The following is a 23,154-nucleotide window of genomic DNA, read 5'->3' on the forward strand; positions in this document are numbered from 1 at the left end:
ATTTGGAGGACGAGAATGTTTACATCATATCTCCATTCAATCAATGTTTAGTAATTTTTTTTTTTTGGCAAACTTATTCTTAATTAGAAACCGTACCAGGATGACGTCGTTTATACAGGTGATTCAAAATTAGGTATCAGGGGCGTATTTTTCAGTTCAAAATATATATATTTTTTTCATAAACATGTGTCAGAGCGTTGAAGTTTGAAGATTTTTTTAGTTTTTCCTTCATAGTTCTTTCAGTTTTTGGTGATACTTCGATCAAATTTGAAGGGGTTTACCCAACATGTCAGGGGCTGTGATTCATGCCCTGCGCTGCACATGTTGGTCACTTTTGTACAATTACACCCTAGGAGCCGTAGGGGCACAGCACAGTCATTTCTCTTTCCATGTATTAGAAATAATAGACCAAAAGTCAAACATAATTTTTTTATTGCTGTAATATAAAAAAATAAGGGGGTGGACAAGGGCTTGGATATAATTCTAATATTTGACAACTACACTTACACAACAAATGACTTAATTCTTTCTACCGCCTCTGCGTTTCATGGAGGAAGTGCACCCTGGACAATACCACTTCCCCTTTGGGGGTGCTGTAATTCCCACACATGGATAATGGAACCATTCCGATGGACACTGAAAAAATTATAACATTAGCTGATTTTTAAACTAATTTTTTTTTTATTTACATCGATGTTCTCAATATTTTTTCGAAATAAACAAATGAGAAAGAATCACTGTGCAGGTAAATCTGTATCAAATTAACTCAACACAATTTTAATTTTTGGATACTTCGATTGATTTTTTTTTTTAATAAGAATATCAAACTTACATCTTCATTGTCACACGCAACCATATCGCCATAAGAAACCTGGTTACAGAGACAGTATCTAGGTTCATTAGGATCATAGGTCCATTCTCCATCTGTCACTTCTGCATTTTGCAGAGAATTATCAACTGGTGGGGGCTCGACAGGGGCCACAGCAACAGGTTGAGGAATGATGGCTTGTACTGTTGAGGAGGATGCCGAAGAGCTTGACATACTATTGCTCGACCACTTCCTAAAGCAATTTCTCATTTGAGTAAATTTGGTCGAGTGCATGTTTATTGTTATATGGGGTACAAAGGAAAATGAAAAATTGTATACCCATCAACACTAGGTTGAATATCAAATTCGATTAAATTCAAAGTTTCTCAAATAATGAGAAGAATTTATAGAACCACTCACTTTTGTTTTTTACGGTTATTTGCATGATCTTGCTGTATAGCCTGAATGGCAGTTTGAGCTGCTCCTGCTAACTCTCTACCGATACTAAATTCATGGCCATGTCCACCGGTATTAATAGCTTCATAGGACGCTTTTAAACTTGCAGTTCTCCTTCCTTGTTGCATCTAGAAAAGTTAACTAGTCAAGAAATTCACTATTTTCTGAGTGATTTCACCTGTTGAGTGGCAGCGATAGCTTGTGAAGCCGCAGCAGCAATTGCAGGCCCAGCACCAATATGACCCAAGTTATATGCTACATTATTGGAAGAAACAGGTGCTGCTTGAGATACATTGGAATGTCTTGTTTCAATTATAGATGAGGGTGCAATGGTCTGTCTTTTTTCAACATATGAAGGCAAAGAGTTGTTACTGTCTCTCCGCTTTTCTGCCCTCGGGCGATACCTAAAACTAAAGGGGTAATTTGGAATCCAGATAAAATTGTGCAAGTTATCGGTCACTTAGTCAGTTTGTATATTTATTAAAATACCTTTCATATCTATTTTCTTTCTGCTGCTGTGCTGATATATTAGATGTTGACACTGGAACATCCAACTCCAAAGATCGTTTTTCTAAAACCTCAGTGATACCTTTATTATCTGCCTCCAATTCACACTTGAACTTGTGCAGTTCTGTATCTAGTCTCCTCAAGTACTTATCTACTAATTCATACATTTGATTAGCTAAATGCACCTAAAATATTTCAAATCAGTAAAATCTTTAAGATGATATGCACATTTCACCTTTTCATCAGCATCTTCTAATGTTTTGTAATATTCTTTTCTGATTGATTTGAATTCTTGTTCAAGATTTGGTGGAAGATCACTGTTTTGATATCGTTTACATTCGTTAAAGAAAACTCTAACCCGTTTCTCCATATCATCCATATTATCTGCAATTAAATGAAATAATTAGGATAATTCTGAGAACTATATACCCAAATTCTCTAGAATGTTTATTCAATTAATTCATACTTTATGCATAATATTTAGACTAATCCAAACTTGATGAAAGAATGATTACTTACTTTGAACAGATAAATCCATCTCTCTCATCTCTGTAAACCGATCTCTCAATTCTTGAGGTAGATGTTCTATCACTAAAAATGTTTAAATGTTTATTCAAAATAATTCTGAATATGCAAAATGATGACTTACTCTCCAAATAATCTTCTAAATACAACATGATTATTATTGAGGCTGTTCTTTTAAAGCTACTAATACAAATATAATTAATCAGTTTTTTATTGGGGTAACAAGTTCACTAGTTTTCTCATTCACAAACAAATGAATAAGAATAACAATAACCTAGAAATTTTGACAGATTGACACAGAACTATTTCTTTCTAAAATTTGACATATCAACATGTGAGGTTCAGAGAATATTATATTATCACAGCTTCCTAGTTTTAACAAGAGTTCTTCGTGTTTTTCATTTAGCAAAGTGATAATAGTTCATGAATAAAGTACACATTAAAAAAAACGTTGCCACCTAGTTCACCTGATTTAAATACGGGCAATATTTTTTTAACTCCTAGAGGGATATTCTATGACGTGCATCGAAAAATAGGAATTCGAATTGTTTCAAATCTTGAATAATAAAAACAATATCCATGGATATGTTCCCTACATAGGGTTCCCAATTTTCATTTAACAATTTCTATAAGTACAAGTTTTGGATAAAGGGTTTTTTATTAATTTTGAAAATTGACTGTTATATACATATATTGTTTAATAAAAGAGGATAGATCAAAACAGTTCTCTTTGTTCAAAAGATATTAACTTTTACATATGATTTGATGACTAAACCTCAAATTCAAACAGAAACCTTGGGAGTCATATTAATCAATGTATTACTGTGTTCCACTAATTCTGAAATTGAAATTCTTCCTCTTTGTTTGATGAATTTAACAACAGCTTCCATTTCTTCTTGAGAGACGTAAATAAATTTTCCTCTGTCGTCTATAACACCTGTTAATATATTATCATTTTGTAGGTCTTTGATTCTATCAAAAGCTGCTTGAGTTTTTAACTTGAAATGAGCAGCTAAATCTTCAATAATTACTACTTTATTGTTTTTGATGTAGTCCACAAATTCTTGTAGTAAGTTTTTTTCATCTTGTTCTCCTTCTTCAAATCCTTCTTCTTCTACAGAGAATGCTTCTTTCATTTTCAAATATTCTTCATATTCCTTTCTTTCTTTCTCTTCTCTAATTCTCTTTTCCTCCTCCTCCCTTCTCTTTGCTTCCAATCTTTCCTTTTCTTCTGCTTTCTTTCGTTCTTCTTCCAACTGTTTTTCCTTTTCTTTCTTATCGTTCCTCGACCTTTCTTCAGCTTCACGTTGTGCTTTCTTTTCTGCTTTTGCTTCTAATTTGGCTCTTTTCTTAGCGCCCATTTTGGCATCCCCTAAGTCAATATGTCCCTCAGGTTCTGATTCTTCTGCTGCGATATTTTCATTATGCTGTTGTTGAGCGGCTATAAAACTTTAATTAGGAAATTTGCTCTTGCTAGCTGCAGAAAACTATTACCTCGCAACCTAATTCCTCGATTTCGTGCTAGCTGTGCTCTTCGAAGAGGAACTGCCCCAGCTCTTTCTTGGGGTTCTGGTTCATCTAGAATAAATTAAGTGAAAATTTCAATCAATGAACATATGTGACAGAATTCATACTTGTAGTAGTCTTTTTGATCGACAAATAATATCCAATTAAAAGAATCAATAATGAAACCAAAGACGCTAAAGCAATTAATAGTGCAATATCCATTTTTGAATTTTTTAATAATTTCTCATTTTATTCTATATGATTAGTAATTACTTTTCACTTTTCTATTTATTTAGATTGCTTATCAAGGTCAACAATGGTGCCAATATCAATATCATAAATTATTTCCAAAAGTTTAAGTTTCTTAGGATTAAAATTAATGAAGTGAATGATTTTTGATAATAATAAAATGGATATAATTTATTAGTTATCGAACAAAACGGTTTTAATTTTATAGAATTTGATGTGATTTGTCAAGTTTGCCAATACACCATAACCTATAATATAAAATAGAGGTTATATATTTGAAATTTTTTTTCACGTGCGATTAATGAATAAAAAAAGGATATCCTAGTAAAAAACTTCATATTGTTTCATTTATTCAATTTAAAATGGATGTTGAAATTCGATTTATAGATTCAAGCAAAGTAAAAAGTTACATTTAATCTATATTCAAGTATTTTATCAATTTGTTTACTAGCTGTGAGATGAATAGTGAACATTCCAATAAGATTTATATATGGTTACCATTGTTAACTTCTTTCTTACAAAAATCTAGATCTTTTTTTTTCAATTGTTTATTATTTTTTATTTTATAAAATATACCTACATGATACAATACTAATAATTTCCATTACTGTGTATATATTTTAGGGAAAAGGCTTATTCGCTAAGAAATCTTTTTCTGAACGTTCCGTAATATTTGAAGAGGAACCTCTAGTTGCCTGTCAGTTTTCATGGAATGCAAAGTGTAAATATCGTGCTTGCGATCATTGTTTACGGTATGTGTAGATACATGTTGAATAAAAAAACCTTTTTCCAACTGTTTGTTACATTACATCTAATTTTTTAGGCCACTTGAAACTGCAGAGGAAAATGCTAGAAGATTGACTGGAAATACTAATTTGATACTACCATACCCAGAATGTTGTACAACAAAGAAAGACACAATAGTTTCATGTGAAAAATGTGGTGTTGAATATTGCAGTCCTGATTGCCTTACAAGTGCTAACTCTCAATATCACCAAACTATATGTTTAGGAACCCACGAAAGAAATGGCATTCATCCCTTAGAACTCCTTGATGAAGCATGGAGGTGAGTAAAAGTGATCTAGCTTCATTTAACATTCTAATTTTTATCATTTTTTTTAGAAATATTCATTTTCCTCCAGAAACAAATTCAGTAATGTTGATAGTGAGGCTTTTGTCTAGGATTGTCCAATGTGATGATCCTCAACTAGCAATTTCACAGATACTACAGTTTTGTCACCGTACTGTCAATGAAGACAACGCATTGGCTCATAAACTACTAGGTTACAAATTCTCAGATCAGATTGATAAACTACGTACGTTGATGCAGCAAGCTTTTCCACATGAAACTATACAGCAATTTGTGACTGTGGAAGGATTCAAAAGTTTGCTAGCTCTCATTGGAACAAATGGACAAGGAACTGGTAAATTTACTTATTTTTCGATGAATTTATTAGCAATCAATATACATCGTATTCTATAAGTTAATAAGTTAGCAAAGGGCTTCAATACACCCCATTTAGCCTCTTCCAATAAAGAGACCTTTTCTTTGTGTGATTCCAGTCTGTCATGGTATTTACGACGTCGTTTTTTTATCCTGTGTTTTTGAGAATTTAATTTCATGATCTTAAATGTTTTTTTTTAAATGTCTATAGACCTTACATTCCATTGAAAATTTAATATCTTTAGGTACCAGTGCTTTGAGTCAATGGGTTTCTGAAGTTTCAAAACTCCCTTTAGCTGACTTGGAAAAAACAAATTTGGACCAATTTATTGACAAATTATATCAAGACATCGATGATCATACAGGTTCTTTCTTGAATAATGAAGGGGTAGCTTTGTACATGCTTCAAAGTGCAGCAAACCACAGTTGTTTACCTAACGCTGAAGTCAGTTTTCTCCATAATAACACCAAATTATCTCTTGTGGCTTTAAGAGATATAAACGAGGGAGAAGAAATTTTTATAAGTTATTTGGGTGAATGTGATCTTCAAAGGTCTAGGGTGTCAAGACATAGAGAATTAATGGAGAATTATTTATTTGAATGTGAATGCGAAAAATGTTTGAAAGAATGTGATAACTTTTATATTACTAGTGATGAAGATGAGGACATAGATGTGTAAAAGAAATATTGTAGGAATATAAGAGATTTTTAATCTTCCTTTTTTTTTCAATATTGTTTAAAATTATTCATAAATACATAAATTTATTTCATATTTATATTCATGCTATTCTTTTTGATAATATCAGAAAAATATAAACAATCAGAATTTAGTCCAAAATTTTAAAGGTAAACTCTTTGAAATGAATACAATTTTTTTGCGGAACTGTTAAATAATAGAACAAAATATCTATCTGAACCTCATAGGAAAGAGGTCTAAACTATGAAATTTTTAATATTACTTTTAACAAAGACAATGAACCTTCATAATTCAATTATTGCTTAATACCTAATTTTATTGCTAAATACCCAAACACCGAAAGGTATTATTGGGATTTGTATATGTATATTGCTAAATAAACAGCTTGTTTCCAAAGGTGAGTTTTTTTTTCATCAGGAGGTAGAAATTATTCAAATAAAAAATCGCCTGTGTGAAATATGTAAAATTACGAATTTGAAAAAATGTTATTTTCACCAAAACATCAGTTAAAATAGGAGTATGTTGATAAAGAACATGTTCTTATTTCGTTATGAAATAATATGTCGACATACAAATGAAGTTTTGGTCTTGTGATGGGAATTTTTCAAATATTCATACAGAGTGGATGGTGCCCAGTGGCACAAAAAGTGAATATGGAAGAGTTTTTATAACTATTCCAGAAGTTAAAGGGGATTGAAATTTTTGAGAACGAGAACCCTTTTATGACTTCAATAGTTATTTATAATAAAAGTGCAAAAGGGTTTGGATTTTAAGTTTAAAATTCAAAAACGAGGCATGAAGTAGAGATTTTTTCAATGAACGAGTGTTAGAATGAGCCTTCTGCAAGAATATCGTAAATTATTTTCTTTAATTCACTGAATTTTTAATGTTATTGATGTGATATTTCCATAAAAATCATTTAGTGATTCTTGCTTAGTGAATTTTGATTGGTAGAACTGTTTTCTGTATCACAAATTGACAGATATTAAATAAATCCATAGAATAATAAACATATCTTTATTATACTGAGGATGAATCTATGACATGAGATTTCCAAGTACCAACATATAATAATGAAATATAACCATCAAATCTGTGTGGAACTGAGATATTTCCACACAATTATGTTCTTCAAGGTGTGGCATAAGATTTTGATATCATCCCCAACTTGCATATTTAATATAGTATGAAATGATTTGTTTCTACCCCAAGTCAAAAAAAGGCTCACCTTTGAAAACGCCAGTTCCATAAAAAAAACTAAATTTTGAAAAATAGTAAGTAAATAAAAAGTTGAAAAATATATTAAAACATATACACATTTATTGAATACCCAGCAAAAAAATTAATTGAAAAAAGTGAATTGTAAGATATTCTTTAATGGATAAGGCAATTCACAACATGCAACTACAAAAAGAAATATGTAATGATTGTGAAATTAAAATATAAAATCATATTTTGCTCAGAATGAGAATTCAATAGTTTGATAAGAATTCAAAATCGAAAATAATATAATTACAACCTAAAATAATCAATAAATTCCAATAATGTATAAAATTATGATAATAAAAATATTATAATACAATCCGTTGCTAATTAATTCAAGTCTTTCGGTATGATCTACATAACCGATAAAAATATTTTAATTAAAAAATTATTTAAAGCAGGTCAAAACCTTAGATCAAATGTTAATTCATAAAAAATGCACAATCCGCATAAAGATTACAAAAGACAAATAGCTTATTGTAAAAATCATCAAGAATATCAACATCTTACATAAAAAATATGATTCAACCGATATTGTCATACTGTTATTTGTTTGTACTAATTCCAATTTTTCAGATAGAATAAATATTCTATAAAATTTTAAAAATAGAGAGATCATATATTGAGCTTTTGTCATTTGGTTCTGTTCAGCACTCTCAGGTACAATACAGAATAATACCTTACAAATTTCACTCCTTTAAATATAAATTCAACATTTTTTTTTTATTATATACACAACATATTCTCGATTAATTTCACTCTGGATATGTCATCGTTGATCTGTATATATACTGCATAAAAATATCTTCTTATTGCAAAAAGTATCACAATGTTATGACACTCACTAAAAATACGATTTGGAAATATTGTACTACGAAATATACAGTGGGTCAAGTAATCAGTACACTTTCGGTACCAGGACATATTTGACTTTTTGACAATACTTATCCCAGGAAGCACCGTATTTGCTCTTACAATCTGCCTGCAAGACAACTGCTCGTTCCACAAGCATGTAAATGGTTGCCAAAACTCCGAGTACCGGGAAAGCACTTACACCGAAACGCAAGAAAGCCAAGTGAATTAATATGTCCCCAAGAAGATTTGGCTGTCTCACTATTCCCCAGCAACCGGAGCACAAGATCTTCTTACCTTGTGATGTCGGAATTGATTCGAACTCTGGAAAGCACATTAATATTAGTCGACATTCTTATTAGAGCTCCAGATGAAAAAATGATGATCAAAATGAAGTACGAGGCTATTTCCTCGATAGGTCGATATTGTAATGATAAGTTAGTGGTCCGTATATGCCAAATTCCTCAAAAACCGGTGACTGTTTCCTCAAACTTCGGTGAGTTATCTGTCACCAGAGCAAACGTACTTTTATTGGTCAGGATCGGTAACCACGCCCACTCCGGTTGTCATTTTAATTTTCAGATTATTGTTTATGACATATATATGTTTTCCATGACATCTAACACTCAAAAACTTTATTATTTTAATTATGAAACAAATAACCTTCAGAGCCATCGAGAACTATTAGTTATTTACAAATTAAAAGACATCAACCATTTATAACCTCCAAAATTCTGTCAATGAAAAATTTAGTTGACCATTGACAAGTGTCAAGCGGTCCTAAATACGAAGCAGGTTGCCTCAGCTATTGAAAACCACTAGTAACTGCTCTTAAATTCTCGGCGATATACGGACCATACCCTAAATAAAATCTAACAAAACTGAATAAAGACATTGAACTTACTCGCAGACAGGGAACTATATGGATTCCTCCTGAAGGAGTTCTTCTGATTATTGCTCACAGTGAAGATAACGTAACCTACTAAATAAACGAGAGAAAGCGCCACCAATTCCCAGGTGGCATAATTCACTTTATGGTCCAAGATGTACTTGGCTTGGATGATCAACTGAAATGGATACAGCAGAACACCGATTATGGCCGAATAGCCTGGAGATTCGTACTGCATGAAGTACGAGCTCAGAACTCTAGCCTCGCAGACTATATGGCCGATGAAGTAAATCAGATGGAGGGCGACGATGACCAGTAGGGTTGGATGAGCCAAAAGTGGTTGCCAATCCAGATTTCGAACGGCTGGACCCAGTTTCGTATTCAGCTCGAGACCTTCGACTAGAATAGCTCCATCTACCAAAATCTGTTGGAACAATTGGTTTCAAACATGAAGTAAATCATGTCCTCTGGGGACTCGGTACTATACTTGGGAACTGAAGTAAGCACACACTTAGATTAGCGCTTGACACATGTTTTGACATTTCTCTATAACCACTTGCAGCGGCAATAACGCGTCTTTACCATTTTGCATTTTTTGTAATTCAGTTTCTGATAAAGACAACTTTGTTATCGAAACTTGCGTGAAACATGTGTGATAACTTCAAGTTTTAAACAACTAAGCTATAGTTTGATTGTGCAGATTCTTACCATTGTTATGGAGTAGAGTCTCAAAAGGTAGATCTTGAAGTCCAGAACATTTCCTAGTCGAGGATTCACCTCTCTTCCATAGAAAAATCCACTTAAGGACGAAGAGTCGATTTGAGTTGGATTTAAAGCACTGACAGGGGCATGAAAACTTCTGACATACAAATAGATTGAAAACAATGTGCCGAATAAAATGGAGGAAACGACAAGATGAAACAGATTTTTCACGATAAAGGTAGAAACTTTATAACCGAAATATTCCAAAGTAATAAATGAACCGACAATGAGAATTGAGATGAATAATCCATTCATTACATAAGTGAATTTTGGCTGTTTACTTGGTAAATTACAGACCTTTCTACCTCCAAAAGGTAAAGCACTTAATACCGCAACTAAAACAGCCACTGCCGAATATCCTAAGAAAGACTGTAAATCAAAGAAATACGAAAAAGATAGGAATTTTTTCCAATCAGGTAAAGAAGTACATGTGGACTCATTGCACAAAAGATAGATAGAAAGCACGAAAGCTGGGGTGAAAAAAATGTTGAATATCAGTCCTAAAATTTGCTTTATGGAAGTTTTATGCTTCTTGATTGGTTCTTTTTCAGAAAGCACTATTTCATCATCGGAAAATTCACCAAGTGTCTTTGGCAGGGAATCAAAATGTTTCAAGTGTACAACGCGCTCTTGGGATTGAGAACTGCGAGTAAGACGTCTTACTTGGTTGGAGACACTGTTGAAGGTTTCGTAGCGAACTGTGTACTTAGAGTTGGGCTGAAAAAAAATGTTATTGTTCATCGTTTTGAAGATATTTCTTTTGTTTCATTTTCCAGTTATATTCCAGTCCCAATCGTGCAAACTATAGTTTTCAGTTAAATAAGGTAAACTAAACTTTAAGTGAACAAACTTATAATAAAAAAAACCAAATATCATTTCAGTCAGCTTCACAAAGATTGAGCTGGGTAGGTTAATTTGGGAAATGTTAAATAATAATTTTTACCTGTATTATTTCTTCAAGCTCAAATTTACGAGACCTTCCTTTTACTGTAGCCCTTGGTTTTGGTTTAGGTAAATCATCATCAGATCCTGAGAGCTCTAAATCATTCTTCTTTATTTGAGTGGAAACTGAAAATTAAAATTTTGAAGCCCAATTGAACTATCTGTCATCTGGGAAAAACAAACCTTTCTTGATAATAACTTTGGCATCCCCAGATACAGCTCTAGATGGGGATACTCTACTTGGAGACTTAGGTCTTCCTGGACTTTTGGTTCTTTTAGGCTTAGTTGGACTCTTTTCTACTGTAGTAGATTTGATTGGACTCTTATCTTTCACAACTCTTGACGGACTTTTTGTTCTTTCAGGGGTTTTTCTACCTAAACTTCTTTCTCTTGTTCTCTTTGTAGTTTGTTGAGTCTTTGATTCTGGACTTTTTTGTACAGATGCTTTCCTTGAGGGGCTTTTTGTCCTGGCAGGAGATTTATTCCTTATTTCTGTGCTTTTGGATGCACTTATTTTATTTGCTTCTCTCACCATATTAAATAGATCAGTCTGCATGACGATTGATTATATCATAAAAAAGAGATAAAAAATGATTATTATATACTAACTATTAATTAATGATACAGAAAATAAAATAAATCCAAACAGACAATGCGCGGTAAATCAAATTATGTAACGACAATATTTACAATTTGAAATTTTCAAACGGTTTTTTAAATAATGATAAATCAATCACTTACAGCAAAGTCAATTCCAAAATATTTTCAAGACAAATCAAACTTCAAGTTTTAATTAATATTCAAAACAACAGAACACCGCATATGTGAAGCAGCAGTACTGTGGTAGTTCTAAAAAAAAGCGAAGCCAAGCTTCGAAATGACGCTTATCAAGTTTTTGACGATTGGCGGTTAGAACTCATGGGGAATTGCTCTCTACTAATTATAGAACAATCGTTGTATAGTCTAATTGCACTCATCAGTTGAATTTCAACTTTTCTATTTATATTTTTAAATAGCAACGATACCCTAGTAAAAAAAAAATAAAAAAAGTTGCCAATTTCAAATAGTCATAAAAAAATGTATGATATGCGAGATTTGGCTTTAGCCACTTACATTTAACCAGTTTTTGTAAATGAAGAAAATCGTTGAGAAAAATTACTTATTTACTTGTATACAACACAAATACAATAATTTTCAAGATAAATTCTCCGTTTTCATGATTAATTAACAACTAGCCTTGTAGGCTATGCAACTCATAATACAATTCTTCGACCGAAGCTCCATCTATGGATAAAATTTCAGTGACAAAACATTCTTGCAAAGTTCAAAAAAATAGCATAACTTCTATTAGACAGTTTAATAATTATATTATTCATATATACAACTTGGAATTTAGGCTATTCAAAGATTTTTTTAGTATTTTAATGTGGTTTAGGTGTATGTCCATCCACATAAAAATTTCTAGTAGCTTTTGGTAAAGCAACCTCTAAACCTTCTAGTTCTTTATTCAAAATAATCTGGCAGCCAAGCCTAGAATTTTCTTTTAAGAAAGGTGCCATATCTAATAAATCCTCTTCTTTTTCTTCTGCAGGTGGTAAAATATCACTATGATTACTATTGATGTACACATGACAGGTTGTACAAGCTAATGATGCTTCGCAGGCTCCTTCCATAGGTATTTCATATCGATGAGCTAAATACAGTAAATTGTCTCCTATTTTTCCTTTAACCGGTATTCTGTCCCCATTTTTGTTTATGAATATTATGTTTACTCTGCAAAAGCAAAATTTATATTCGTGATTATCCCGTACCTTCACAAATGAAAACATGAAATGGTTCTTCATGAGGCAAAATTATAGTGTGATCTGATTTCGATAACAAAACTCACATCTCATCATCTGATTTTGGGTTTTGCCATTCATATTCTCCATGCGATAATCCTAAAAATTACATAAACCTAGAAGAACGTTTCACGAATATTCATAGTAACTTTTACTTGAAGTTCCATGGAAAAACTGTTTATGCTCGCAAGGGAGTAAACATTTTCTGACATAACTATTAAATATTGAAAAGTTTTTACAGTAAGCTCTGATCATTTTTTCCTTAATAACATGAAATTCACTTAAAAGTTAGAATTATAATCATCAACAATCATTTTTGATTTGACCAAATCATATCTACTTATATTTTCACCAATTAACCTTCACAAATCTGATTTAAGTCCACACCACATGTGTTTTTCCAAAATAATCTGTGGTTTTTTCTTTCATTTGACAACCATCACTAAACTTCAACCTAGAAAATTAAGATCAGTGCACATAATATTAATGTATATACTGTAGAAGGAACAAAATCATAATATTGCTGGTTTTTTATACGGAATAGATAGTTCAGGTGAAAACCATGATTATGAGCAAGTTGAAAAACTTGGGTCTATTGACCCAAAGGATAATGCAATCTCCTAGTGAGTACTAGATTTATGTTATATAACGTTGTTTTTTAAGTAATTTCGCATTTTATTTCATGTGCTGAAAAAGAATTAATATCTTGATTATGTTAACTACTTGCCTTCGTAATGTGAAGGATAATTAATAATAAACCTAATGTCTGCTTTATTTCTAGTAACTCAAAGAAGTATGTCCGAACATAGAACTTTTCCTTTGACTTCAAGTAAATATGTTTGGACCACATTTAAGGATAAGGTGCACTTTTATTTTATGCTTGGAGCTATACCTGCTGGTCTTGTGATAACCTACTGCAACGTCTTTATTGGACCTGCCACTTTGTCTGAGATTCCCGAGGATTATACTCCTAAATATTGGGAGTATCACAGGGTAATTTTTCATATCAGTTGTGATTTGATAGAAATATCCAAATTTAAACAGGAAGTTGATATCCTATGCTAAATGTTTGATGATAATTTTATTTGACGCCAATCAAAGAAGTACTAAGAATTTCTAATTAAAATAATAATAATAATAATCATACTTAGTAAGGACCGAATCCATTTTATAAGTAATTCGTCTGAAAATTCATTATTAGTGACTCTTGATTCTGAATTTATGTTAATAATAATAACTGTATTTTGATTTTTCAGCATCCAATAACCAGATTCATCGCTCGCTATATAACTCTCAATCCTCAACAGGAATATGAGAAATATTTGGCTCATTTATTCATTGAAAATGAAAAAAAAATGATTAGGTAATTTTGTTAATTGAAATATTGGATTGGTTTAGTGAAAAGTACAAATGGAAGATCATCAATTATAATTACTTATTTGTAGGTTCTTGGAAGATGATATCAAGCTTAAAATGAAGGAAAGAGATGATTATCAAGCCTATTACTATAGACCTGTTTTGGCTAAATATCATAGAAGAGTCAAACAAGCTACCGATTATGTTGAAACAATTAGTGGAGATTAAATTTTATTATGATTCTTGTAGTGATCCATTAAAATAGGACAGAGTAATTTAGTTGTTTCATTTTATACAGAAAAATGTGAGAGATTTTTCTATCGATAGTATTTACAATGGGTATAAATTTTCAATACAATTGTATAATCTTCATATGATGTCCAATCATTGATTGATAAATCATAAGCTTACCTTTCACTAGATAAATACTAGTATACCGGTAATAAATTTTAGGCGTTTGAAAATAATTTCATGAAGTACAAAGGACTTATTAACCATAATATTTTTATAATCCGTAATTTTTTAAAAATTTTAGGTGTATTAAATCGTTATCATAATTAACCAGATCTATTAAGAAAAAGAGTAAAAATATATCTGATCACAGAATTTCAATCTTTGACATTTAACTAACCTATAAACCTGTCACAAAATTCAGAAGATTGCATAATTATATTCATTACATAAAGGTAAAATATAGGGACGAAAGAGAAATTTTAAAGCCGCTTTTTTTACAAACATTTTCAATTTCAGTACTTATAGCTTTATCGAAATGTCTGGAGACTCTCCAATGGATGATCCTTCTCTTAAAGGTTTAAATAGATATTTTAACAGCACCACGATAAAAGGGAGGGCTCACGTAAGTGTTTTTTACGGAACTTACAAGTTGATTTATTAATTTTCTATTGGATACTTTTTGTTTCCATCTCTATATAACTAAGAGATCTTAAAATAACTTTTCTGGTTTGCCTATGAGGTTTGAAGTAAATTTTTTTTCTTTTTTTCAGGTATCAATGGCAACTTACGCTGGAATTGCTTTAATTGCAACTTATTTCTACCTCAAACCTAAGAAATCAAAGTAACATAATTATAATGAATATTCTAGTAGGTCAAAAATTCAGCCATCATAGTAATTACCTAAATTGATTCTGAATTCATAATTTTACTATCAGTGTGAAATTCTGATTTGATGGAATTATTCTTAAACAATGAAATTTGAACTGTTGAAATAAATGGTCTGAAATCATAATTGTTTTAATATTATCCAGCTTCTTTCCAATATATAATATGTTTTTCACACTTTGAGAATGGTTTTGAAGCATTCCTTTTAATTTTGTGATTCTTATTTAGAAAATGACTGTCTTGAATAGTTAATATTAATTGAAAGAGGAAATTCTGTGAAGTAACATCTTGTTACTCCTCCATTATCTAATATGATAAAAAAAGAGAACAAATCGAAAAAATTAACGAGTAATTTCATAATAAAATTACATATTGAGAATTCCTAAAATGTTCAGTTTTAAAATATAAGCTTTTTTTTCTTTGATCATTACTGTTGAATGAAACTTTTGTGATGAAAAATCCTTTGACAAGGTCATTCATATTGTCAAACGTCAGAAAACGCGATTTATTTTGCAAAATTTATTAAATAATCACTGTTTCATCGAGTGAAGATAAAAAGAACGTGGGATTTTAATATGAAATGAATTGAATTATTGTTTGAATGGCACCTTATGCCTGTTGAAAATTCCTTAAATTTTTTTTGTAGTCTATCTAATTCCATTTATAAATTGCAAGCAGATAAAATACTGATAAGAATTCATCAACACTACACATACCACATTTTGATGTAAGTATCAAAGTACTATCATCAATTATTGACGGAAACTCGATATTATATCAACCCAAAAGAAGAAGAAATTATTGTTATCTGGAGACCCATATGAATATTCAAGTAAAATTGACAGACTGTGTCTACATGGAAAATATGAAACAGGGGAAACACATAAAACTACTTGGAAGACTACAAAGAGGAAAAGCTCCGAAAATAAAGTCGCAATTCTGAAGTGAGTAGTATCGGATCTTCTTGTTGATTAAATAGATTAGATATTCATTAAGTATTTTTATTATTTTCGCTTCTACTAAATTTCCCAGTGATATATAAGAGCAGATTGTTTTATTTTTTGAAAACGCAAAATATATAAAAAAGCCTTGAAGGAAGAGATTATTTGGAAAACTATGCTTTCAACACCTAGAACTTCACATAATCAACGTGGTAAGTGAAAGATAGAAGCACTAGGCAACATAAATATATAAATATCGATGATTAATGGCAACAAAACTTTTTCAATATTGTATGTGAATATAGAAGTATAAACTATTGTTTTTACTGAAATATTTGATGAATAAATGTGTTAAAATGCCTATATTTTTTAGCGCAGGATGAATTAGCATGCCTGGCCTTTTTGGAAAAATTTTTCAACAGTGGACATGATACATCATTGAATTTGAATGTTTGTGCCTTGAACGAAGCCTTATTTAGTTTATTCTTGAATGAAAACAAGGTAAGATATTCAATACCAAACATATTCACTTTCTAGTTTTAAAAATCTTTCAAATTATTGTTATTCAAACATCATTTTATATCTATATCAATATTCAAATAACTGTTTTCAGGAAAAATTATTGATTCTATACCTACACAATCATGAAACAGAATTCTCAATGGAATTCTGCCGTTTATTATCTGAAGACGAAGAAACGAAAAATCTTCTTGGCTCTCATTTCATTCTACATTGTTGGGACATAGGAGAAGACGAATATCAAGCAACACTGATGGATACATTAGACAGCATGTTGCAGCTTCTTCCATGTGTAGATATGGTGCGGAAAAAACAACCAGCAGTTATTTTCATCGGAACTGAAGACATGGATTTTCAAATTTGTTCAGTAATACGAGATATTCCATCTTTGAACGGGATTAACACCACCATGTCTTTGTTGGCTGAGAGCGTCTTCGAAAATATCCTGAAAGATAGTGAAACTACGCCAGAAAATAAGGAATCAGATGAGAGTTGCGGGTTAGTATTCAGATTTATTTTCTTTCTTAAATTCTATTGGGTAACATAATAGTTTTATTCTTTCAATAGGGAGTTTGTGTATACAAGATTCCTGTCGATATAGGCACTAGTTTCTCATTTTTGTATACTCCTTCAAGATGAACAAATTTGCGATAGGAAATGAGTAAAGCATTTATGTGAAGTTGGAAGCTTTTGCTCACTTGTTAAAAATCCATATTCATGTAATTTTTTGTTATTGCACTGATACAAACTTGGAATCATGGAACTTTGCACGAAGATTCATTTCTCTATTTTGCAAACGATTTCTAAATTTCAGTTTGATCGGATGGGTATTTTTCACATTGAGAAGATAACTTTTCATGTATATAACTCCCGAACCATTTTGCCCATTAATGAATTTGATCAAGATATTTAAAACCTATATATATATATATATAGAAAAATGTATTAATCAGTAGACAAAGAGTTTTGTTAGGAGGAGGAATTATTTAAGTTAATTCAAAGATTTACTTTACTTCATTGGCTATTTAAAATTTAATCTACAGATACACAGAATTCCAGCAAAGGATGTTCAACGGTTTGGGAAATCGTGATTATGATCGCTTTGAGGCAAGTGAATTGGGCAGTCTCAAAGAAAAAATTAACTTTGCCTTGTTCGGATTACCGGTGGAAGAGACTGGATATTCTGATAAACAGAATGAAGAAACGCAAAAAATGTACGACATCATTTTGGAATCCAACAGTAAGTGATGTTTTTAAAAAGGCTTGTATGTAGGGAAAAATGGTGGCTTTTTCAATCCCATAATGTTGGAAAAATCGGAAACTGCAATTTCTCCAGACACATATTACTTATTTCAATGTTTCTGGGGGCTGGTTTTTCTAAAGAAATGGCAGTTTCCGACATTTTTCCATTATCCAGGTTGTTCCTGAATTGGAGGTACAAACAAAAAAAATTACAGATTCTTCGAATCATTCTAAGAAAAAATGTCCTATAAACATAGGCCTGCAAACACTTTGCTTTTGATTTACAGGTTTTTTCTCATAGCACCTTCCCTTCACAAGATATTTATCTTGAATTTGACATAGATATTCCAATATATCATGTGATATGCTAATTTTAAAAGCAAATCTACAGGGTGATATTTTTTCTGGAACAGAACCTGTTTCTTTACCTCAAAACGGATCATTCGTAGTTTATAAAAATTTAAAAAGAAACTTTTATCCACTAACTCATTTTTTGGTTTCTTCTAGTTTTGTCGTATCTGCTACCAATCTCAAGGAAAAAAAATCAAACAATTCTCTAGTAATTCACAGGAAAGTCCAAACTATTATAAATATCCAGTTAGTAAGCTGTGATGAATAAAATAATTATGAGTTTTGGTACTTATTTACCTAATGTGTAGCTAAGATTAATAAATATTCGATAAACACCACAAAAAAGTTGGACTACAAGAAACACCTTGTATCTTGAAAACAAAGCGTTTGTGGACACATAGGACTTTTTTTCTTAAAGTTATCCAAGAAAGCTTTCATTTTCCGATTTTCCTGTACCTACAATTTAGGACCCTGTATATGTATAGTTGATCATGAACATACTCTATTAGATATAAATTCTTGAATATTCACAATATTACAAAAAAAAAAAAAAATTCTACATAGGTACAAATGTATTCTTCTTTCCAAAATAACTTGGTAAATGTTGAAAATATCAATAAAAAAAAATGTGGTCAGTTAAACGCAAAATGTGTATTAATCGTCCAAAGAAATCCAAGAATAATTTCGCCGTCAAATAGTGTAATATTAAAAACATTGTTCACTTATATGTCTGTTTTCAGACGAGTTCTCCGAGTACGAAAACCAAGTGACCTTGTCCATCGTATACAACTGTTTGGTACCGCTAGATTCCAGCTCAAACCAACAGTACAGCCCAGTTCCAGTATTCATCATTCGCAAGTGTTCATCGTCTGAGCATCCTTGCAGAATTGTTATAGACCATACGAGAAGAGTGTACAAGAACTGGGAGAGCTACATCGAGGACAACAAATTTTGCCAATGTTGGATGGTGGTTCCGGAGAACGGGTGTTATGAGGAGGATGAATTTGGCAGAGTTAAACTGCAGAAATTGAAGTCGCCCTCCTGCAGCGTTGGGAAAAAGATTCTGAAGGCTACAGATATCACGACCTCGGTCTTGGGGATAGGTTCCACTGGCGTGATGGTTGCAGCAGCGATACCCGCTGTAGCAGTTGCCCCTGTAGCGCTTTTGGGGGCGGCTGCGGTTGGTGCCGGAGTGGGGGCTTACTCGATTGGCAGGAGTATATCCACCCTTATCGACCGAGGAAAACACAAACAGGTAATGCAAAACATTGTGTCGATATTAGGGTTTTTAAAGGGTGTTTTTTTTTGGTCCATAGAACTTTAAATTGCAATAAAACAACGATGGATTATTCGATTGACATGAATTTTATTTATCCGCAAGATAATCTTATGGCATTACATTTTAAATATGATTTCTGGCATATGACCGCCTCGGCTGGCTCGGATGTAGTCCAATCTGACGTCCAATTTTCGATTACTTTTTCCAACATTTGTGTCCGTATATCGGCAATAACACGGCGAATGTTGTCTTCCAAATGGTCAAGGGTTTGTGGCTTATCCGCATAGACCAATGACTTAACATAGCCCCACAGAAAGTAGTCTAGCGGTGTTAAATCACAAGATCTTGGAGGCCAATTCACAGGTCCAAAACGTGAAATTAGGCGGTCACCAAACGTGTCCTTCAATAAATCGATTGTGGCACGAGCTGTGTGACATGTTGCGCCGTCTTGTTGGAACCACAGCTCCTGGACATCATGGTTGTTCAATTCAGGAATGAAAAAGTTAGTAATCATGGCTCTATACCGATCACCATTGACTGTAACGTTCTGGCCATCATCGTTTTTGAAGAAGTACAGACCAATGATTCCACCAGCCCATAAAGCGCACCAAACAGTCAGTTTTTCTGGATGTAACGGTGTTTCGACATACACTTGAGGATTAGCTTCACTCCAAATGCTGCAGTTTTGTTTGTTGACGTAGCCATTCAACCAGAAGTGCGCTTCATCGCTAAACAAAATAAAATGGATGTAGTGCGCGATACGTATTCCGCACAGAACCATTATTTTCGAAATAAAATTGCACTATTTGCAAGCGTTGTTCAGGCGTGAGTCTATTCATGATGAATTGCCAAACCAAACTGAGAATAAATCACTGGACAGCTGTTAAATCGGTCGCCATCTTGAACAGTAATGCCAACTTAAAGTTATATACCTCGAAAAAAAGCACCCGTTACAATGAGAGGTTTCATTTTGATACTGAAAAAAATAACGAGTATATTTCAAGAGAAATCAATTTACCATCCATTTATTCAATTACAGAGTTTGAATGTCACAGAGGCAGAATCTCGAGGGGCATACTTGAATATTGCTGCGGGGGTAGTTGGATTTGCAGGAGCAGGTGCTAACGCCGTAGTCTCCAATCTCGCAGCGAATGGAGTAACTGTAGGAACGGTAAGGATTGAATTGAGATAGGTATTTTGTTTGTAGACAAACGTCATCTATGCAGGAGAAATTTCAAACTAAATTACATTGGACATAATGTCTGTTCAATTGACGTCTACCTATATTTTGCAAGTAGACATTGACATATTGACATTGACATATGTCATTGAAACAGGGTTGTGAAATCCAGACCGCGACATGCATGACCTACTATATATAACATAAAGTATCGAGCATTTCATTTCTATATATGAATTATAGCTAATTTTTGTCTCATTCTTTCAGTCTGCTAGAATTGCAGTGAATACTTTGGGGGTGGCAAATATTGGCATTGGTGGTCTTGCGGTCACCAATTCGGCAGCAGAAATATTCATGCGTTGGTGGATCGATGATGAAACGCCCTCTGCCCTTTCAGTCCTCCAACTAAGCACCTCGATTCTGTTCTTTGGACACGCAATCTACAGTTTCAAAACGGCTGGTACGATCATTGAAGAAACACAAACTAGTACCATGCGCAATTTCAAAGAGGGTCTAAGCAATAAGCAACGGTAAGACTGTTTTTTTTTTTTTTAATATCAACACGAAACTCATTGGAGAAAAACCACTCGAAAGCTTCACATCAGTACTAAATTCCTGACCTACATTAATACGATTCTAGATTCTCTTTTTCATTCCAGAAAAATGTTCAGGAAACTGGAACTCGAAACGATCCGACAGAACGGTGGCAACGTGAATCAAGGCAGAGCCGAAGTGATCTCTGCAATTGCAAGGCTGAAAGATAAAACGGAGGTGTTCAGTTTTCTGTCGAAGCACAATAAGAAATTCAATGAATTAGGAGTGAAATTTTCCGCCAAAGGCGGTCAGATAAATTTGAACGGTGAAGCCTTGAATTTGAACCAAATCAGTTCGTTGTCTGGGAACGATGTTTACAGCTACTTTTCCGATCTGCCTAAAAGCATGCTAGAACCCCCTTCCATAGACACCCGCAGGACTGGTTTTGACACATTCATAACCATAGAAAACGCAATAGTTTTCATGAGAATTGTAATTGGGCCAAGATCGTTACAGGAAAAGATCCATCAGGTTTTGATCAAGGTCATCAACGATTTGAATATTGACGAAGCCCACCACTGGCTCATCCAGTTAATGCAAGATATGTTCCCTAACGGAGAGTGGCACATCCAGATGTTGAAGATGGTCCTATCTTATTTACAGAATCAAGTCGAAGAGATTCAGCGTAGATTCGACGAGGACGAGTTGGAAAATTGGCAGAAAATCTTGATGGAATATTTGAGGGATCTGAATGGTTGCCAGAGAAAGTTGGCAATGCTGCAATATGTTTGCGACACTCTACTTTTAGGATTCCGATCTAATTCTGCGAATATCTACGAACTTATAAGGTTTTGCATGGATTGGGCGGTTAGTGCTTACGTGAAGCACACTGAAGATCAGGAGAGGAATGCGACAGTAGAACAAGGTCACAAGAGGGAGAAAATCGTGACGTGCAAGGAATGCAACGGGGTATATTTCGAGGTGTAGGAAACCCTTCATTTTTAGAAAGTATTCTTATATTAATATAGAATGATTAGTTGGATAAATCTACGAAATTGCTGAATGATTTTGAAAAATTTAAAATTGACGAACATCAAAGTACGAAAACTGAGCAAAGCAGATATCAATGAACAAGTACGTTTTCATTGAATTGTGAAAAATTAACAGAATAGAGAAACAAAAGTGCTTCTTAGGTGCAACAAATGCATATCAATATTGTAGTATTTGAAGATAACAATTAATATATACACTTTTAGAGGTTTGATTATTTGTTGAATAAAGTTATGTTGATAATTTGAAACCAGTGATTTTTTCAAAATTATTCAATGTGATATGTCATGTGATGAAATTATTTTTAAACAAGAGTGTACCAAAATATAACTGTTTTTGTTATACCCATTATATTTATACAATTGTGTTGTAATATGTTATTCGGGCTTATGGAAATGCCAAATGTAATAGAAAATTATAAGATCTTAATTCATTAAAATAATTTAATTTTGAATGTCTTTTCATATTTCACATGGAGCAGTCGATTTAGAAAAAAATAGTAATAATGATAACCCTCATTAAATCTTCCAGAGTTACAATCCGATTTTTAAAAAATAACAATCCATTTTCGTTAAGATTTAATTGAATTTTTTTTATTACAAATCCTTAATTAGCAATTTAATCAAAACACAGAAGAATTAAAAAAAATTGACTTTCATCTTTATAGAATGATCAGTTTTGAAGATTCTTCGTTATATAAGTTGAAAATGATGTGATCAGAAACTTCAAATATATCATACGTTTTTTGGTGGATGCGCGTATATATAACGCATCCCCCATAACTAGGGTTCGATCATATAGCGACATCTGCGATAAGTAGCTCAAACCAAGCAGTGGTAGTG

General features: G+C 32.5%; 7 protein-coding genes across 13 annotated transcripts; 3 read left to right on the top strand and 4 right to left on the bottom strand.

Moving 5' to 3' along the window:
• Positions 1–415: 415 nt before the first annotated feature.
• Positions 416–2,818, bottom strand: LOC123676925 (inhibitor of growth protein 3). Of its 2 annotated transcripts, none has more exons than XM_045613256.1 (8): positions 2,421–2,818; positions 2,291–2,362; positions 2,007–2,155; positions 1,754–1,956; positions 1,443–1,668; positions 1,229–1,392; positions 833–1,061; positions 416–636 (listed from the first exon to the last, which is right to left on the bottom strand). In XM_045613256.1, exons 1-8 carry the CDS (start codon positions 2,446–2,448, stop codon positions 520–522), a joined length of 1,188 nt encoding a protein of 395 aa, XP_045469212.1. In that variant the 5' UTR covers positions 2,449–2,818; the 3' UTR covers positions 416–519. The 2 variants fall into 2 exon arrangements, with proteins under 2 accessions (XP_045469212.1, XP_045469211.1); XM_045613255.1 differs by having other exon boundaries at positions 1,443–1,674.
• Positions 2,819–2,969: 151 nt separating this feature from the next.
• On the bottom strand, positions 2,970–4,116 carry LOC123676927 (DDRGK domain-containing protein 1). The gene is made up of 3 exons (XM_045613259.1): positions 3,931–4,116; positions 3,791–3,874; positions 2,970–3,737 (listed from the first exon to the last, which is right to left on the bottom strand). The coding sequence occupies exons 1-3, from the start codon at positions 4,022–4,024 to the stop codon at positions 3,079–3,081; spliced, it is 837 nt and encodes a 278-aa protein (XP_045469215.1). The 5' UTR covers positions 4,025–4,116; the 3' UTR covers positions 2,970–3,078.
• A 177-nt stretch (positions 4,117–4,293) lies between these two features.
• Positions 4,294–6,583, top strand: LOC123676926 (histone-lysine N-trimethyltransferase SMYD5). Of its 2 annotated transcripts, none has more exons than XM_045613257.1 (5): positions 4,294–4,449; positions 4,676–4,803; positions 4,875–5,117; positions 5,174–5,475; positions 5,741–6,583. In XM_045613257.1, exons 1-5 carry the CDS (start codon positions 4,414–4,416, stop codon positions 6,172–6,174), a joined length of 1,143 nt encoding a protein of 380 aa, XP_045469213.1. In that variant the 5' UTR covers positions 4,294–4,413; the 3' UTR covers positions 6,175–6,583. The 2 variants fall into 2 exon arrangements, with proteins under 2 accessions (XP_045469213.1, XP_045469214.1); XM_045613258.1 differs by having other exon boundaries at positions 4,399–4,544.
• Positions 6,584–7,550: 967 nt separating this feature from the next.
• On the bottom strand, positions 7,551–12,144 carry LOC123676924 (delta(14)-sterol reductase TM7SF2-like). Of its 2 annotated transcripts, none has more exons than XM_045613254.1 (6): positions 12,014–12,144; positions 11,084–11,450; positions 10,902–11,026; positions 9,905–10,675; positions 9,212–9,620; positions 7,551–8,631 (listed from the first exon to the last, which is right to left on the bottom strand). In XM_045613254.1, the coding sequence occupies exons 2-6, from the start codon at positions 11,433–11,435 to the stop codon at positions 8,354–8,356; spliced, it is 1,935 nt and encodes a 644-aa protein (XP_045469210.1). In that variant the 5' UTR covers positions 11,436–11,450; positions 12,014–12,144; the 3' UTR covers positions 7,551–8,353. The 2 variants fall into 2 exon arrangements, with proteins under 2 accessions (XP_045469210.1, XP_045469208.1); XM_045613252.1 differs by lacking the exon at positions 12,014–12,144 and adding an exon at positions 11,642–11,942.
• Positions 12,145–12,242: 98 nt separating this feature from the next.
• LOC123676929 (adrenodoxin-like protein 1, mitochondrial) lies at positions 12,243–13,040 on the bottom strand. Its single transcript, XM_045613262.1, has 3 exons — positions 12,897–13,040; positions 12,789–12,840; positions 12,243–12,673 (listed from the first exon to the last, which is right to left on the bottom strand). Exons 1-3 carry the CDS (start codon positions 12,994–12,996, stop codon positions 12,322–12,324), a joined length of 504 nt encoding a protein of 167 aa, XP_045469218.1. The 5' UTR covers positions 12,997–13,040; the 3' UTR covers positions 12,243–12,321.
• A 179-nt stretch (positions 13,041–13,219) lies between these two features.
• Positions 13,220–14,369, top strand: LOC123676928 (NADH dehydrogenase [ubiquinone] 1 beta subcomplex subunit 5, mitochondrial). Its single transcript, XM_045613260.1, has 4 exons — positions 13,220–13,364; positions 13,523–13,734; positions 13,998–14,104; positions 14,187–14,369. The coding sequence occupies exons 1-4, from the start codon at positions 13,304–13,306 to the stop codon at positions 14,323–14,325; spliced, it is 519 nt and encodes a 172-aa protein (XP_045469216.1). The 5' UTR covers positions 13,220–13,303; the 3' UTR covers positions 14,326–14,369.
• A 1,325-nt stretch (positions 14,370–15,694) lies between these two features.
• LOC123674932 lies at positions 15,695–22,766 on the top strand. Of its 4 annotated transcripts, none has more exons than XM_045610105.1 (9): positions 15,695–16,160; positions 16,249–16,369; positions 16,531–16,658; positions 16,771–17,174; positions 17,720–17,916; positions 19,010–19,524; positions 20,588–20,719; positions 20,996–21,258; positions 21,388–22,766. In XM_045610105.1, the coding sequence occupies exons 2-9, from the start codon at positions 16,333–16,335 to the stop codon at positions 22,247–22,249; spliced, it is 2,538 nt and encodes an 845-aa protein (XP_045466061.1). In that variant the 5' UTR covers positions 15,695–16,160; positions 16,249–16,332; the 3' UTR covers positions 22,250–22,766. The 4 variants fall into 4 exon arrangements, with proteins under 4 accessions (XP_045466061.1, XP_045466064.1, XP_045466060.1 ...); XM_045610108.1 differs by having other exon boundaries at positions 16,536–16,658; XM_045610104.1 differs by having other exon boundaries at positions 15,695–16,369.
• The last annotated feature ends 388 nt before the right edge of the window (positions 22,767–23,154 follow it).

Source organism: Harmonia axyridis, chromosome 3 (assembly GCF_914767665.1).
Source record: "Harmonia axyridis chromosome 3, icHarAxyr1.1, whole genome shotgun sequence".
NCBI lineage: Eukaryota > Metazoa > Arthropoda > Insecta > Coleoptera > Coccinellidae > Harmonia > Harmonia axyridis.

Coding starts and splice junctions, on each gene's coding strand:
- LOC123676925 (XM_045613255.1), bottom strand. CDS start 2,448: ATGTTGTATTTAGAAGATTATTTGGAGA. Junction 2,363..2,420: donor TTTAGAAGATTATTTGGAGA/GTAAGTCATCAT, acceptor AAACATTTTTAG/TGATAGAACATCTACCTCAA. Junction 637..832: donor TTGCGTGTGACAATGAAGAT/GTAAGTTTGATA, acceptor TAATTTTTTCAG/TGTCCATCGGAATGGTTCCA.
- LOC123676927 (XM_045613259.1), bottom strand. CDS start 4,024: ATGGATATTGCACTATTAATTGCTTTAGCGTCTTTGGTTTCATTATTG. Junction 3,875..3,930: donor GATCAAAAAGACTACTACAA/GTATGAATTCTG, acceptor AATTTATTCTAG/ATGAACCAGAACCCCAAGAA. Junction 3,738..3,790: donor TCGAGGAATTAGGTTGCGAG/GTAATAGTTTTC, acceptor AAAGTTTTATAG/CCGCTCAACAACAGCATAAT.
- LOC123676926 (XM_045613257.1), top strand. CDS start 4,414: ATGGATGTTGAAATTCGATTTATAGATTCAAGCAAA. Junction 5,118..5,173: donor CTCCTTGATGAAGCATGGAG/GTGAGTAAAAGT, acceptor CATTTTTTTTAG/AAATATTCATTTTCCTCCAG. Junction 5,476..5,740: donor AACAAATGGACAAGGAACTG/GTAAATTTACTT, acceptor TAATATCTTTAG/GTACCAGTGCTTTGAGTCAA.
- LOC123676924 (XM_045613254.1), bottom strand. CDS start 11,435: ATGGTGAGAGAAGCAAATAAAATAAGTGCATCCAAAAGCACAGAAATA. Junction 11,027..11,083: donor CAAAGTTATTATCAAGAAAG/GTTTGTTTTTCC, acceptor TTTAATTTTCAG/TTTCCACTCAAATAAAGAAG. Junction 10,676..10,901: donor AGCTTGAAGAAATAATACAG/GTAAAAATTATT, acceptor ATTTTTTTTCAG/CCCAACTCTAAGTACACAGT.
- LOC123676929 (XM_045613262.1), bottom strand. CDS start 12,996: ATGATCAGAGCTTACTGTAAAAACTTTTCAATATTTAATAGTTATGTC. Junction 12,841..12,896: donor GTTTTTCCATGGAACTTCAA/GTAAAAGTTACT, acceptor TGTAATTTTTAG/GATTATCGCATGGAGAATAT. Junction 12,674..12,788: donor CCAAAATCAGATGATGAGAT/GTGAGTTTTGTT, acceptor TTGCTTTTGCAG/AGTAAACATAATATTCATAA.
- LOC123676928 (XM_045613260.1), top strand. CDS start 13,304: ATGATTATGAGCAAGTTGAAAAACTTGGGTCTATTGACCCAAAGGATA. Junction 13,365..13,522: donor AAGGATAATGCAATCTCCTA/GTGAGTACTAGA, acceptor CTTTATTTCTAG/TAACTCAAAGAAGTATGTCC. Junction 13,735..13,997: donor AATATTGGGAGTATCACAGG/GTAATTTTTCAT, acceptor TTGATTTTTCAG/CATCCAATAACCAGATTCAT.
- LOC123674932 (XM_045610104.1), top strand. CDS start 16,333: ATGCTTTCAACACCTAGAACTTCACATAATCAACGTG. Junction 17,917..19,009: donor CATCATTTTGGAATCCAACA/GTAAGTGATGTT, acceptor GTCTGTTTTCAG/ACGAGTTCTCCGAGTACGAA. Junction 19,525..20,587: donor ACCGAGGAAAACACAAACAG/GTAATGCAAAAC, acceptor ATTCAATTACAG/AGTTTGAATGTCACAGAGGC.